The 16679-nt window shown below is 49.2% G+C and overlaps 1 protein-coding gene across 1 annotated transcript in view; it reads left to right on the top strand.

The window, feature by feature from the left end:
- SLC4A1AP (solute carrier family 4 member 1 adaptor protein) overlaps window positions 1-16679 on the top strand; it is a 65309-nt gene that overhangs the window by 13832 nt on the left and 34798 nt on the right. Inside the window, exon 7 of the mRNA XM_069768337.1 lies at window positions 3664-3733. Coding sequence (XP_069624438.1) covers window positions 3664-3733 — 70 coding nt within the window. The remainder of the gene's footprint in view (window positions 1-3663; window positions 3734-16679) is intronic.

Consider the following 16679-nt stretch of genomic DNA (forward strand, 5'->3'; position numbering starts at 1 on the left):
GACAGCTGGCGGAGCTTGCCAACCAGATTTCTCACGCGGGTGAATACCTGGTCTCCGCTTCTCTGGATGCCGCGTCTTGTGCGGCTCAGGCGTCCAGCAATGCTGTTGCCATCCGCCGGACCGTTTGGCTCAAGGCCTGGCAGGCGGATTTGTCTTCCAAAAAGTCCCTTACCAGCCTGCCTTTTCAAGGCTCACGTCTCTTTTGGTTCTAAGCTGGACCAAATCATTAAGGACACCACCGGGGGCACAAGTTCCCCTCTTCCCCAGTCTAAATCTCGCCGCTCTCCTCCTAGACGGCAATTTCGGTCCTTTTGGCCTTTTTGTCGCTTCGCGACGTTAAACTTCTTTTCCCAGCAGCAAGAGGCCACAGGCACATCGGGAGAAGACAGTATCCTTTAGGCCCACTCCTTCCTGGCGTTCTCGCTACTCCCAGGGTAGATCCTCCAGGTCCAGGACTGGAAGATCCACCTCGGCATGACTCTTGGCAAGACCCCAGCCCACTTCCCAGGCTGGGCGGCCGTCTCCTCTTCAGGGAAGTCTGGATCTCCTCAGTAGAGGACGCATGGGTCAGGGAAGTTGTATCCTCGGGTTACAAAATAGTTTTTCACGACCCCGGGATCGTTTCTTCGAATCCCGACCTCCAAGAGATCCCACTCTAGTTCCGGGTTTCTTCGCAGCCATCGCCTCTCTCCTCAAAGCTGGAGAAATCGTTCCCGTCCCAGAAAAAGAACGGTTCACAGGTTTCTATTCAAATCTTTTTGTGGTACCAAAAAAAGACGGCAAGGGTTCGTCCCATTCTGGATCTCAAATTGCTGAACAGGAGAGTTCGTCTGAGACACTTCAGGATGGAATCCCTTCGTTCAGTAATTGCTTCCATGGAGGCTCAGGAATTTCTGTGTTCCATAGATATTCAGGACGCCTACCTCCATGTCCCGATATTCCCGGGTCATCACCGATTCCTGCGCTTTGCGGTGCTCCAGGACTATTTTCAGTTCGTCGCCCTGCCATTCGGTCTTGCAACCGCTCCCAGGGTTTTCACGATGCTTATGGCAGCGCTGATGGCCATCTTGAGGGTCAGAGGCCTGGTTCTGTTTCTATACTAAGACAACATCCTCATCAAGGCTCCGTCTTTTTCTCAGGCTCACAAAAGTCTGTCCATCGTCCTCAACACTCTAGCTCGCTTCGGGTGGCGGTCAACCGGAAGAAGTTCTGCCTTATTCCTTCTCATAGTAACATAGTTAGTAAGGCCGAAAAAAGACATTTGTCCATCCAGTTCAGCCTATATTCCATCATAATAAATCCCCAGATCTACGTCCTTCTACAGAACCTAATTGTATGATACAATATTGTTCTGCTCCAGGAAGACATCCAGGCCTCTCTTGAACCCCTCGACTGAGTTCGCCATCACCACCTCCTCAGCGCATCATCTTTCTGGGCATGTTCTTCGACACTCGTCAGACCAAAGTCTTCCTTCCCGAAGACAAGAGATCCATCCTTCGTCTGGACGTACGCTTGCTCCAGGGTCCTCGGCTTCCCTCCTTCCGATCGGCCATGAAAGTTCTGGGGAGGATGGTAGCAACATTGGAAGCGATTCACTTCGCCCAATTTCACTCGTGACCTCTTCAGCAGGCCATCCTGACTCAGTGGGACAGGTCTGTCTTCTCCCTGGATCGTCCGATCCGACTCTCTCCCCAGGTCAAACGGTCTCTCAACTGGTGGCTGACGTCCCCTCTCATCTCCCAGGGCAGGTCCTTCCTTCCAGTTCGCTGGCAAGTGGTGACGACGGACACCTGCCTGCTCGGCTGGGCTGCAGTGTTTCGCCAACCAACTGTTCGGGGTCGTTGGTCGGCGCAGGAGTCAACTCTGCCGATCAATGTCCTCGAGATTCGGGTCATCTTTCTGTCCCTTCGCACTGGGAAAGGATTCTCAGGGGTCTACCAATACGAATCCAGACGGACAATGCCACGGTGGTGGCATGTGTCAACCATCAGGGGGGGACTCGGAGGTCCTTGGCCCTGGTCGAGGTATCCAAGATCCTCCTCTGGGCAAAAGCAACGATTCCGGTGATATCCGCGGTGCATATCCCCGGCGTGCACAATTGGGCCGCCGACTTCCTCAGCCGCGAGGGTCTCGCGGCAGGGGAATGGTCCTTGCATCAGGAGGTCTTCCATGAGATTTGTCTTCGATGGAGGACTCCGGACGTGGACCTCACGGCGTCCCGAATGAACAGGAAGGTTCCTCGGTTCGTCTCCAGATCTCGCGACCCTCTCACAGTGAACGTCGACGCTCTGGCCATTCCTTGGTCGCAGTTCGTGCTCCCATATCTGTTCCCACCTCTTCCCTTGCTTCCCAAGCTGTTCAAAAAGATCAAAGCGGAAGGGGTGCCGGTCATTCTGATGGCCCCGGATTGGCCCAGGAAAGCCTGGTTTGCAGAGATCGTCAAACTTCTCGCGGACGCCCCCTGGCGCCTTCCAGGCAGACCTGATCTGCTGTCTCAGGGTCAGATTTGCCACCCGAATTCTCGGTCGCTCAGTTTAACGGCGTGGCTGTTGAGACCGCAGTTCTAAGAGCGTCCGGCCTTTTGGACCGGGTGATTCACACCATGATCCAGGCTCGGAAGCCTTCCACCTCAACGAGGACATTGTTCTGCCTTCCTTTTGGCCATCTCCAACTCATCCTCTGGAGCGAATGTTGAACAAGCTGGACCTCGTCAGTGCAGTGAGGATCTACCTGGCTAGAACGGCCGCTTTCCGGAAGACGGATTCTCTTTGCGTCATTCCTGATGGCACGCGTAGAGGCCTGCCGGCTTCCAAGGCGACTATTGCTCGCTGGATCAGAACGGCAATTTTGGAGGCTTACCGTGTCAAGAACAGAGTGCCCCCTCCTGGGATAAAGGCTCACTCTACCCGGGCAGTCGGTGCCTCCTGGGCGGTGCACCACAGGGCTTCCGCCCTACAGCTTTGTAAAGCGGCAACCTGATCTTCCATCCACACGTTCACCAAATTTTACAAGGTCCATACCTACGCTTCGGCGGACGCCAGCCTAGGCAGAAGGATCTTGCAGGCGGCAGTGGTGAGTCCTCTGACCTGATGGAAGTCTGTTTTTCCCGCCCCAGGGACTGCTTTGGGACGTCCCATGGTTCCTGTGTCCCCCAATGAGAGGCGATAGAGAAAACAGGATTTTTGGTTGCTTACCGTAAAATCTGTTTCTCGGATTCTCCATTGGGGGACACAGCTCCCTCCCATGTTGTTCAATGCTCTATGACTGTTCTCACGTTTAACGTTCTCATGTTTGTGGATATGTTTCATCCTTTTTTTTTTCCCTACTGCTTTCTCACTAACTGAAGAGTATAATGCCAGTCGGTGGGGTGTACACTGCAGAGGAGCTAACTTTTTTGTGCATAGTGGCAGCAGCATACACCCATGGTTCCTGTGTCCCTCAATGAAGAGAAACAGATTTTACGGTAAGCAACCAAAAATCCTGTTTTACTGCACATCCAAGAACTGACCACTATAAAAACATACAACGCCATTTTGTATTACGTTAATGTCGTATTGATGGGTCATAAAAGGGACTTGAACTTGAAATGTTTGAATCCGTCGGGCACCGGTCCCGGAACAGATTTTACAGGTCACTGATCTGATTTTATGTTTCTGTCTTTAGATTTCAAAACTGGATCTTGTCGAGAAAGAAATGGAAGAGATAGCGACAAAGCTAAAAACAAATCGACAAGGTAATAAATAATGGAGGCCCCACCCTAAATGATATTGGTCTGGGCTCCCTCTAATATAGGAGGGATTAACAATAGCAACCCTATTTCCCAGCCAGATAATAATAATAAAAAAATATATAGAAAAATATAAAAAATAGCCAGGCAGAGAAAATTGAAATTGCTAAAAAAAAAAAAAAAAAAAAGCTAACCACTCGGGGTGTAAAAAAACAAGACAAAAACCACAGTATAGGAGTTAAAAAAAAAAATACATATAGATAGATATATAATAAGACAATATATACGAAATAAGTGCAATAAAATATGCCTTTATTATTGACAGACAATGGCACAAACAATGTGCACGTGCTATAATCAGTCCCACAAATTATATATATATATATATATATATATATATATATATATATATATATATATATATATATAAAAAAAACAGGAACAGCATCCAGTACTACCTCAATGGTGTGCAAAGCTCTCCCAACCAGCAGTCCAAACGGCCTCCAGTAATAATATCAAAGAAAGAAAAGCAGCACAAAAAATAATACAAAAAGTGGACTTTATTGCCTGAGCAGGCGTGGCAACGTTTCGGATATAAGAATCCTTTTTCAGGCAGTGAACATGTGAGTGAGACCTCTCTTTATACAGATACTAAACATATCCAATTAAAGCATTCATTATATTCAATATCATAAATGCTGAATCAGTGTAAAAACCAATATTACAAAAATCAGTGCAGTAGTGTAATCAGTGCTTCACCTAAAACATTCATTATTCATAAATACAATGCATTACACATCCTGTGATTAATCTTAAAATTCTGCTCAATGAGCAATTAATACTCATAAAATCCAGGTGCTCCATTCCCCAGAATCATGGTTCTATCAAACTTACAGCGTTGTTTTCATACATGCCCCCATGTCTTCGGCGTCCTAGCGCACTCACTGCGCATGTCTATGACATCACTGCCAGCGTACCCATAGTACACAGGCACGCAGCTGCGCAGTACCGCCAAGAAGACTGCAGCGCCATCTTGTTTAAGGGAGAAATCGTCCTAACACACCTACTGCGCATGTCTGTGACTACACAGCCAACGAACCCATAATACACAGGCACGCAGCTGCGCAGTACTACCAAAAGGACTGCGGCGCCATCTTATACAAGGGAAAGACCGCTGTATGGAGTGCTGAATCACTACAATAAATAATAATAGCAAAGAGGTCAAACTATGTCCGATTTACATCACCCCGCTCTCGTTATTCTAATTAACTAAAAAAATAATAAAAAAATAAAAAAAAATTTTTAACACCTAAGAGCATTGGTAGGAAACTCCATATTGTGCTAGAAATGAATCAAGTTGTGCCTTCAGCAGGATTTAAAGGGTCAGGGCACAAGCCCCTAAAAGTCATAAGGGCCGGGATACCCTCCCCAATCAAGTGGGGCACCCCGTACCTCCATGTGGGAATAGAGACATTTGGGGGTGGTGCCCCCCCGCATAGCTCCAACCCACTAATGACTCAATACGACCCATATCCATGGTCACAACATATCAGACTCATGACAAAAACACACCAGACATCATAAATGATATTCAAAGTCTATTATGCTATCATATTATTTTTTCTTATCATTTAATTTTCAAAAGAAAACAACAAATAATAAAGCGAGAACCAGGGGATGTAAAGGACATAAGTATTAAATGACCTGAAATAAAGTTATACAAAAAACATACAAATAAACATAGAGAATCAGTCACCCCATAGGCACAAAAGAAAAAATTATTTTTATAGAAAAAAACATTTATTCTTGATACCATATGATTCAAGGAATGGAACATCTGAAAAATAAACAAGAAAAAAGGAATAGATTAAATTCCCCACAAATTACATACAACCATATATTGATAAAGGACAGACACCAACATATATTTTACATGACCTGACTAAGTTTGTAGTCTACATTAAGACCATGTGGCTTTAAGGTATTTAACCTCTTAATCCACTCAAGTTCTCTCCTCTTAAGTAACTGCACCCGATCTCCCCCTCTCCTCTGCATAGGTATTGTATCTATAATTCGAAAGCGCAATTCTCTTTCAGTGTGAGATTTTTCTACAAAATGTTTTGACACAGGTAAGTCCATCCGTTTTTTCCTTATGGTATGTCGGTGTTGATTAATTCTAGTTTTAAAGTCACACGTAGTCTCACCGACATACCATAGGGAACATGGACATTGTAATAGATAGATAACAAAAACAGAATCACATGTTAAAAAATGTTGAATTTTAAACTCCTCATTGGTAATGGGATGAAAAAAATTTGAACCTTTAAGAATCAAACTACAATTGACACACGATAAACACGGATAACACCCCCTTCTACTCCGACCAGTGAGTGTGTTTTGGCCTTGTTTCTTGAAGGAACCTATATCTGATTTGATCAATGTGGAGGCAACAGTACGATTTCTCTTATATGAAAACATTGGAGGTTTTGAGAATTCTTTCACTTGAGGTAAACAGCTATGTAGCATCCTCCAGTGTTTACATACAATATCAGCAATTTTATTGCTTTCCTCACAAAAGGAGGTCACAAAAGGAATGCGATCAAGCTCCTTTACTTTGGTCTTTTTCGTAAATAGATCCTTTCTAGGTAGTATATCAACTTTTTCCTTCTGCTTCTGTAGAAGCTTTTTTGGATACCCTCTATCAGAGAATTTTTTTAAAATTGCTTCAGTAGATTTTTCCAAAGAGCCTGTATCACTTTCAATCCTTTTTATTCGCAATAATTGACTATACGGAATAGATTCCTTTGTTTTCCGAGGATGTTGACTATTGTACATCAATAAGTCATTCTTATCAGTTGTCTTTGTATATAACTGAGTGACTAATCTGTCATTCTCAATTCGGACATTGACGTCCAAAAACTGTATATTTGTATCCGAGTATACAAGGGTAAATTTAATCGTTTCATCAATCCCATTCAAATAATCATGAAATTCTCGTAACATGTCTTCGGTCCCAGTCCAAATGAGGAAGACATCGTCTATGTATCTCCACCACGCAGCCACATAGCAAAAGTGGTGGGACACATAGACGAGGTCCTCCTCAAGGACACTCATAACTATATTTGCATGGGGGGCGTGGCCTGAGAGTCCATGTGAGCGGACGTGCGGCTGTGAGCTCCCGCCGCTGTATATTGTAAAATCCTGCAGAGCCGCTGCTGTTTGGTCCCTGCGGGGGCTTACTGGCTGCGGGGAGACTTGGAGAGGCCGGCGGTGCTGTTCGGTAGCGCTGGAACCGACGAACATGACCAGGAGACGGCAGAAGGACGCGGGAGCCGGGGATGCAGGCGCAATCCAAGATGGCGCCGACTTGAGGGAAAAGGCAGACAAGGAGAACGCCGCATGCAGAAAGCGCATGGAGGTAGCGGCAAAGCTCCAGCAGTTTGCGAGAGCGGAGGCCGCAGAGGAGGGAGCCGGAGCTGATACCGAAGAGGAGGAGGAGGAGAGCCCAGCAGGAGAACATGAGGTACAACAGGGGAGAAAGGAGAGTAAAATGGCGGTGGCAGAAGGGGGACCCGAGGAAATGGCGCCAGAAGCTGAGCCTACCCTAAGAGACGTTTTTGCGCTAGTCTCTTCATGTAAACAATCTCTGACCATACAGATACAGGAGGTTAAGGGGGACACAGCCCAGATAAACGCAGCCATGCAGAAGATTGACAAACGTGTGGGGGAGGTAGAGGAGAGAGTGAGCACTGCAGAAGATCATATAGTGCAGCTGCAAAAAGCAGAGAAAAAGTTCACTCAAGCAATAGCTGAATTGGCTGCGAAAAATGAGGACCTTGAGAACAGGTCCAGAAGAAATAATATTCGCATAGTGGGCATCCCTGAAAAAGCTGAAGGGAGGAATCCAACGGAATATATTGAAAAATGGCTGTTAGAGACATTTGGAGATATGGCGCTAACAAAAGTGTTCGCGGTAGAAAGAGCGCATAGGGTCCCGCCGAAACCACCTGTCCCTGGAGCGAATCCCCGTACCATGCTCGCCAAAATTCTAAACTATAGAGACAGAGACATTATACTGAGGAAGGCCAGAGACATGACGGATCTGACAGTTGAAGGTCAAAAGATTGCTATCTACCCAGACTATTCTACTCTGGTGCAGAAACAACGGATGATGTTCACGGGTATCAAGAGACGGCTGAGGGAATTGGGTGTGCAGTATTCCATGATGTTCCCAGCAAGACTGAGGGTGGTGGCGTTTGATAAAATTCATTTTTTCCAGAAGCCGGAGGACGCTACCCAGTGGATCGATATTAATGCTAAAAAGCTTAAAGGAAAAGGAGACTGAAACTGTGGGAAGAGTCTGAAGTTGTTTACTTATCTGTCAGTTGGGAAAGAGTCATGTGATTGACAAGCCAAGGGGTATGGGGGGGGAAGAAGGGAGCTGGATTATATCCAGTTAAAGTTAAAGGGATGGTGTAATGGCTGCTGGGAAAGGGGGAGGAAGGGTTTGCGACATATTTTAAGTGTATGCAGACTTCTTGTGTGTGCAAATAATTCTAAGTTAAAATACTTTGAGACACGTTATTTTTCAAAATGTCTGAAATCCTGCTATGTACAGTGGTGGGAGGAGGGTTGGGAAGGTAATGCCAAACGGAGTGTTCGCTATGGGCGATGATGCCCCACTCTTGGAAAGAGGTGGAATGGTTAGATGTGAGGGGGGAAGGGTGGGAGGGGGAGTTGGGAGGGGGGGGGGGGGGGGCGGGGAGGGTAGTTAGACAGCCTGAGCTCAAAATTGATGATACTTATAGTGAAGATGAGCCAAGTGATGGGGACCCGTTTTAAGATTTTGTGCTGGAATGTGAGAGGCCTAGGGGAGAAATCTAGACGTGCTGCGTGTTTGCAATATGCAAGAGACCAAAGGGCCTCAATGATATGCTTGCTGGAGACGCATTTGGTAAGGGAAAAAGTGGATGTTTTGAATAGACGATGGATCCAGAGGGGATATCATTCTACCTTCTCCACGTATGCAAGAGGAGTCTCAATCTTGGTTCCAGCGGGAGTTCAGTATTAGGAGGTGAAGGTATATGTGGACGTGGAGGGACAGTATGTACTATTACGGTGTATACTGTATGGAGTGATGCTGTGTGTTGCCGCGATGTATATTCCGCCTCCCTACTCTAGCAGGAAGATTAGAGAAGTAATGGAGCGAGTGGAAAAATGGGGACCGACACCGTTAATAATTATCGGAGATCTAAATAACATCTGTGATGAATATTGGGATAAAAATAAAAATACTCAGAATAGGTCGGAGGGACACATAACATTTGGCACCTATATACAGGAGATAGGTTTGATTGATCTGTGGAGGGTTAGACATGTGGGGGAGAGAGGGTACTCATGTTTTCTTTATCGCCTCTCATTGGGGGACACAGGAACCATGGGTGTATGCTGCTGCCACTAGGAGGCTGACACTATGCAAATAAAAAAAGTTAGCTCCTCCTCTGCAGTATACACCCTACCGACAGGAAGTAGGATATTCAGTTTAGCTTAGTGTCAGTAGGAGGTGGACACGGGTCTTTCATTAGACCCTTATCTACCTCAATGTGCGTCGTTTTTCTTTCAGGTTTTCTGGAGGGATACAGGGTGAACAGTCACACCTGTAATCCCACATTATGGACTATGAGTACGGCGTGTACTGCCACCCCGTATCCTCATAGAGCCCTCAGCAGAGCCATGATCCTGGCACACAAGCGTGCTCAGAAGTCCGGTCCTGCATCCGTCCCCCACCCACTCGCCCTCCAGAGCCTGTCGGTTGGAGGAGACGAGGACGTCCACCAGCAAGTTCAGGACGTCTTTTTCGGCATCCGGAATAATGAGGTATATTTCCTTTCCTCAGGTTTTTTTCCGGAAGAAGATATACAGATGAAGAAGGTGAGTATTTAGAAGGTGTCCCATCTATCTCCTTCAGGACCTTTATGTTAGGGATTCCCTTTAGGGAGGTGAGGGGCCTTTTCCTAGGGGAAATGCCAGGTTTTTCAGCAGCTCTTTTGCCCTGCTCAGGCCTCCTTAACTCCCCCCAACCCCCCCCCCCCTCCAGTCTCAATGCGGGCTCCGGCGCTATTTGAGGGGCTACCTTTTTCAGTGGTACAGGCGAGTTGTTCGCCACCGCCATGGCTTATTCGCCTCCTTCTCCCCTCAATCTGGCGGTCGCCGGCGTCTAACCTAGGAGGTCTACGCCGGCGCGACTGCCGCCGGTTTTCTAATCTAGGCCCCGGCTTCGGGCCTACTCCGGCGCGACGGCCGCCGGGTTCCAATTTAGGCCCCGGCCTCTTAGACCTACTTCGGCGCGGCGGTCGCCGGTTTCTAATTTAGGCCCCGGCCTCTCGGGCCTACTCTGGCGCAGTAACTCCGCCCCCCATTTGCTCTCCTTCGGGCGGGCTTTCTCCCGCCCGTATCTTCTTCCTGCAGGGCGTCTAGCTCCGCCCCCCATAGCAGTGCCCGCAACTGGCGCCATATTGGTTTCCCTGGTGTGTGCGCTTGTCTCCGCCCACTTCTTCCCAGCCACCGCTCTACAGCCGGCGCCATCTTCCTGCCCCAGGCTTGCGCTGTCGGCTCCATCTCCTCTTCCGTTTTTAATAGCGGGCCTTTTGCTCTCTTTCCTGGTGCAGCATCCAGCCCATCTTATGGTCCCTCAGGCGTCGCCAGGGATCGTCGCATCCAGCGGTGCATCTGTCCGCAGGACCTGCTCCTCTACAGCCTGGAAGCTACAGGACATCTGCTGTGAGTATCCCTACACAGCAGACTGACACTTCCCTCTGCCTCCGTCCCCTAACCCTCGGGCGCTATGTCTAATTCTAAGGCAGAACTCTCCCGTCCTCCTGCCTTTTTCTGCTATTTTGGTCCATCACATTGTATGTTCGCCCTACATTTGCAGATTTCCCTCCCTCTGTCAGGACTGCGACGACTCCGCGGTGCCTACCGCCCTGGACACCCCTGCTGTCCGAGAGAGTGAGTCCCCTATCACAGCGTGCGTCTCCTCTCTGTCCCAATCCCTGCGATCTCACCCAAGTGTCTCAGACCCTAGTGTCTGCGCCGGATAGGTTGCTATGACATCACATCTTCTGCTTTGGCTAGCGGATCACAGGAGGCTCTGTCCGAGTCTACTAAGATTGGCCGCAAAGGATCTAGACAGGAACGCGAAGCGTTCTCAGATGCACCTTCGGAAGATGTGTTGAAGCTGGATTCTAACCAAATCGCTAGCAGGGATATGGTTCAGAACCTCATTGCTGCAGTTAACCAAGCCTGTAGCATCAAAGATTCCGCTACGGAACCCGCAGATCAGGCGGTTTCGTTTAGACGGTCCAAACCACCTTCCAAAGTTTCTGAGTTTGAGGAGCTGGTGGCCAGAGAAAGAGAGAATCCGGCCAGACGCTTTCAAAGAGGACAGCGCCTCGGCGTGTTATATCCTTTTCCCCAGAGCACCGCTAACTGGACAGTTTCTCCTCCGTGGGCCCGCCAGTCTCCAGACTACACAGTCCGGCCCCCCTTTCCTGGTGCAGCACGTTCGAAGGAATCTAATGGTAGACATTCAGAATCCTTGGCGAGGTCAGCCTTCAAAGCGGCTGCGTCCACTCTTCGCCCAGCCTTTGCCTCCTCATGGGTTTCAAAGTCTGTGGCCAAATGAGCAAAGCAACTCCGTCAAGGCACTCTGACTGGGCCTAACCAGATCAGCTAGTGGGGCTTGCCAACCGGTTTTCTCATGTGATCGAGTATTTGGTCTCTGCTTCCCTGGATGCCGCGTCTCGTGCAGCTCAGACATCCAGCAATGTCGTGGCCATCCGCCTGACAGTTTGGCTTAAGGCCTGGCAAGCGGATCTGTGTTCTATGAAGGCACTTACCACCTTGCCCTTTCAGAGATCACGTCTTTTGGTCCCAGACCTCTTCCTCTACAGCAGAGGTCGCAAGCGCGCCAGGATAGGAAGAAGTTTTCCTTTAGGTCCCCTTCTTCCTGGCTCTCCGGCTATTCCCAAGGAAGATCCACCAGGTCTACACCTGGAAGATGTACCTCGGCATGATTCTCCCTGGAATCCCGGCGCATCTCCCAAGCTAGGAGGTTGCCTTCCTCTCTTCAAAGACGTTTGGCTTATGGCGATGGAGGATGCATGGGTCAGGGAAGCGATATTCTCAGGATACAAAATTAATTTCGCTTCTCAGCCCTGGGATCGTTTCTTTGAATCTCGCCCTCCAAAGACCCGACCTTGTTTTCGGGTTTCTTTGCAGCCATCGCCTCTCTCCTCAGCGCGGAGGTAATCGTTCCCGTTTCCAGAAAGAGAAGGATTCACAGGCTTCTACTCGAACCAATCCCGGTTCTTAAGTTACTAAATAAAAGGGTCCATCTGCGAACTTCGGAATGGAATCCCTTCGTTCAGTAATCACTTCCATTTCGGCATAGGAGCTTCTGTACTCCATAGACGTTCTGGACGCCTAATTTCATGTCCCTATATCCCCAGGACATCACAGATTCCTGCACTTTGCAGTACATCAGGAGCATTCCCAATTGGTCGCCCTGCTTTACGGTCTCGCAACCGCTCCCAGGGTTTTCACAAAGATCGTGGCGGCGCTGATAGGCATCTTGAGAGTCAGGGGAATGGTACTTTTCCGTGACTCAACGACATCCTCATCAAGGCTCCGTCCTTTTCTCAGGTTCATGAGAGCCCGTCCATTGTCCTCCACACTCTAGCCCATTTCAGGTGGCTTGTCAACAGGAAGAAATCCTGTCTTGTTCCCTACCAGCACCTTGTCTTTCTGGGCATGCTCTTCGACACTTGTCAGACCAAAGTCTTCCTCCCCGAAGATAAGAGATCCATCCCTCGTTGGGACGTACGCTGGCTCCAGGTCCTCTGATCTCCTTTCGATCGGCCATGAAGGTTCTGGAGAGCATGGCGGCAACATTGGTAGCGATTTCCTTCGCCCAATTTCACTCTCTACCTCTTCAGCAGGCCATTCCGTCTCACTGGGACAGGTCTGTCTTCTATCTGGATCGTCCGATCCTACTCTCTTACCAGGTCAAGCGGTCCCTCATCTGGTGGCTGACATTACCTCTCATCCCCCAGGGCAGGTCTTTCCTTCCAATTCTCTGGCGGGTGGTGATGATGGACGCCAGCCTGCTCGGCTGGGGCGCGGTGTTTCGCCACCTGTCTGTTCAGGGTCATTGGTTGGCGTAGGAGTCTTCTCTACCGATCAACGTCCTCGAGTTTCGGGCCATCCTCCCTCCCTTCGTCTCTGGGAAAGGATTCTCAGTGGTCTTCCTATCCGAATCCAGCGGACAATGCCACGGCGGTGGCATATGTCAACCTTCTAGGGGGGACTCGGAGCTCCTTGGCCGAGGTATCCAAGATCCTACTCTGGGCAGAGGCAATGGTTCCGGTGATATCTGCGGTGCATATTCCCGGCGTGGACAATTGTGCCGCCGGCTTCCTCAGCCACGAGGGTCTCGCGGCAGGGGAATGGCCCTGGCATCTGTAGATTTTCCATCAGATTAGTCTTCGATGGGGGACAGGTACAGGAATGTTCCTCTGTTCATCTCCAGGTCTCGCGACCCCCCTCGCAGGTGGCGTCGGCGCTCTGGCCATTCCTTGGTTGCAGTCCGTGCTGCCCTATCTATTCCCACTCCTGCCCTTACTTCCCAAGCTGTTGGTAAAGTTCAAAGCGGAAGGGGTGCCGGTTTTCTGATTGCCCGGACTGGCCCAGGAGAGCTTGGCTTGCGGAGACCGTCAATCTCCTCGCGGACGCTTCTTGGCGCCTTCCGGACAGGCCTGACCTGCTGTCTCAGGGTACGATTTGCCACCCGAATTCTCGGTCGCTCAGTTTAACGGCGTTGGCTGTTCATACCGCAGCTCTAAGAACGTCCGGCCTTTCGGACCGGGTGATTCACACCATGATCCAGGCTAGGAAGCCTTTGCCTTCCAGGATTTATTTTCGTACCTGGAAGGCTTATTTCCGTTGGTGCGAGTCCAACTGCATTTTACATAGGTCCCTTTCCTTGCCTTCAATTTTGGTTTTCCTTCGGGCAGGTCTGGACTCGGGCCTTGCGTTTAGTTCTCTGAAGGGCCAGGTTTCTGCGCTCTCCATCCTTTTTCAGAAGACTGTATCTTCTCGGCCACAGGTTAAGACCTCCCTTCAAGGAGTGGCCCATGCTGTCCCTCCGTTCAGGGCCCTGTGGATTCATGGGATATAAATCTGGTAATGGACGTTCTGAGGGTTTCCCCTTTGAGCCTCTCGCGGAGGTTCCCCTGTCTCTCTTCTATTTTGGAAGGTGGCCTTTCTTGTGGCCATCATCCGCCGCGTTTCCGAGTTGGCGGCCCTCTCTCGCCGACCTCCTTCCTTGGTCATCCGCCAGGACAAGGTGGTCCTCAGGTCTCTGCCTTCCTTCCTTACTAGGGTGGTTTCCACCTTCCACCTCAACGAGAGCATCGTTCTACTTTCCCTTTGCCCAGCTCCGACTCATCCTCTGGAGCGATCGTTGACCAAGCTGGACCTCGTTAGGGCAGTGAGGATCTACCTGGATAGAACGTCCGCTTTCCAGAAGACGGATTCTCTTTTCGTCATTCCTGATGGCACGCGCAGAGGCCTGCCGGTTTCCAAGGCGACTATTGCTCGCTGGTTCAGAACGGCAACTTGTAGGCCTACCAGGTCAAGTACAGAGTGCCCCCTCTGGGGATAAAGTCTCACCCGACCTGGGCAGTCTGTGACTCCTGGGTGGTGCACCACAGGGCTTCCGCCCTACGGCTCTGCAAAGCGGCAACCTGGTCTTCCATGTACACGTTCGCCTACACTTTGGCGGTTGCCAGCCAAGGCAGAAGGATCCTGCAGGCGGCAGTGTTGAGTCTTTTGACCTGATGGAAGGCTGTTTTTTCCCACCCCAGGGACTGCTTTGGGACGTCCCATGGTTCCTGTGTCCCCCAATGAAAGGCGATAGAGAAAACAGGATTTTTGGTTGCTTACCGTAAAATCTGTTTCTCGGAGCCTTCATTGGGGGACACAGCACCCTCCCAAGTTGAACAGCTCTGTTTATTGTGTTATACTGTTTACGTTTGAGTTTCTTGGAACACTCTGAGTGTTTTGAAACTGTTAAACTGTGAAGCGCTGCGGAATTTGTTAGCGCGCTATAAATAAAGATTATTTTAATTATATTATTATTATTTATTTTACATGTTGCTTCTCCTACTGCTTTCTCACTAACTGAATATCCTACTTCCTGTCGGTAGGGTGTATACTGCAGAGGAGGAGCTAACTTTTTTTATTTGCATAGTGTCAGCCTCCTAGTGGCAGCAGCATACACCCATGGTTCCTGTGTCCCCCAATGAAGGCTCCGAGAAACAGATTTTACGGTAAGCAACCAAAAATCCTGTTATTCACCGGCACATGCCACACTCTCTAGAATCGATATGGCTCTGGGTAACAGGATCTTGGACACACTGGTTGGGGAGGTGAGATATCTGCCAAGGGCCTTGTCGGACCATAGTCCAATTGAAGTAGAGGTTAGATTGGAGGGGGCTCGCTCGCTAAGTGGGAGAGAATGGAAGATTCATCCTAATTGGTTACAGAGTATTGAGTTGGAAAGTATAGGACGGGAGGTGGCGGAATTCTTTCTCTTAAATGATGGAAGCGCCGACGCTCTTACAATTTGGGATGCAATGAAGGCGTACCTGAGGGGACTACTGTTTAGGGACATTAGTAGGTGTAAGCGGAGGACGAGAGAGGTAGAAAAAGCGGCAGTTGAGGAGTTGAAGGAAGCAGAAGATGGGATGGCCACACTGGGAACCCCTGAGGCAGAGAAAAGAATGAAAAACGCACAAAATCATTTGGAAAAAATTCTGTTAGGTAAAGCTGAGAGGAAACGAGATTTCCAAAGGGTATTGTTCTATCAGGAGGGAGAAACAGTGGGACATATGCTGTCGGTAGTGGCTGCTGCTCAGAGAGGTTCTTCATATATACACTCTTTGGATTCTGCTAGTGGAGGTAAAATAACGGAAACACCTGAAATTTTGAGAGCCTTTGCGGACTTCTATGCAGATTTGTATTCCTCTCGGGTTGGTGAATCGGTCGAGGATGCACTGACTTTCTTGGAAGGTCTGGATTTGCCGAGACTGAGTGAGGCAGATAGGGAGAGCCTTGAGGCCCCTATCACTGAGGAGGAATTGAGTCGGGCATTGATGTCTATGGCCAATGGGAAGGCGCCTGGGGTCGATGGGTTACCCGCTGAGATCTATAAAGGGTTGGCAGAAGTGTTGATTCCTAGATTAAAAATGGTATTGGAGGAAGCTAGGTCTTGTGGGCGCTTGCCAGCCTCTATGAGAGAGGCCATAATAGTGGTCATTCCAAAGGAGGATAAGGACTTGGGGAAACCGGAGTCGTACCGCCCAATTTCTTTACTAACAATTGATGTCAAGCTTCTGGCCAAGGTGTTGGCTCTCCGCCTCTCTAGTGTTATTGCGAGTCTGGTGCATTCGGACCAATCTGGCTTTATGCCGGATAGATCAACGGCGATCAATTTGCGGAGGTTATATGTAAATTTGCAGGTAGAGTCTGATAACTGTGGTCGAAGAGTGATTGTATCGCTAGATGCACACAAGGCGTTTGACAGCGTCGAATGGGGGTACCTCTGGCAGGTGCTGGAATGTATGGGGTTTGGCCCGCAGTTTGTGGCCTGGATACAGCTGTTGTACTCATTACCATCCGCCAGAATTAGAGTAAATAGGGAGCTATCTCGTCCTATAGGGCTGGCTAGGGGTACTAGGCAGGGATGCCCGCTGTCACCCCTCCTGTTCGCGTTGGCTGTAGAACCTCTTGCTGCTAAGATTCGGCAGTCGGATGGGGTCCCTGGGTTTAGGTATGGCAAAGTAGAGGAAAAAATAGCGTTATATGCGGATGATGTTTTGCTGTTCCTGGA

The sequence above is a fragment of the Ranitomeya imitator genome, chromosome 5, assembly GCF_032444005.1.
Source record: "Ranitomeya imitator isolate aRanImi1 chromosome 5, aRanImi1.pri, whole genome shotgun sequence".
NCBI classification, from domain to species: Eukaryota; Metazoa; Chordata; class Amphibia; order Anura; family Dendrobatidae; genus Ranitomeya; species Ranitomeya imitator.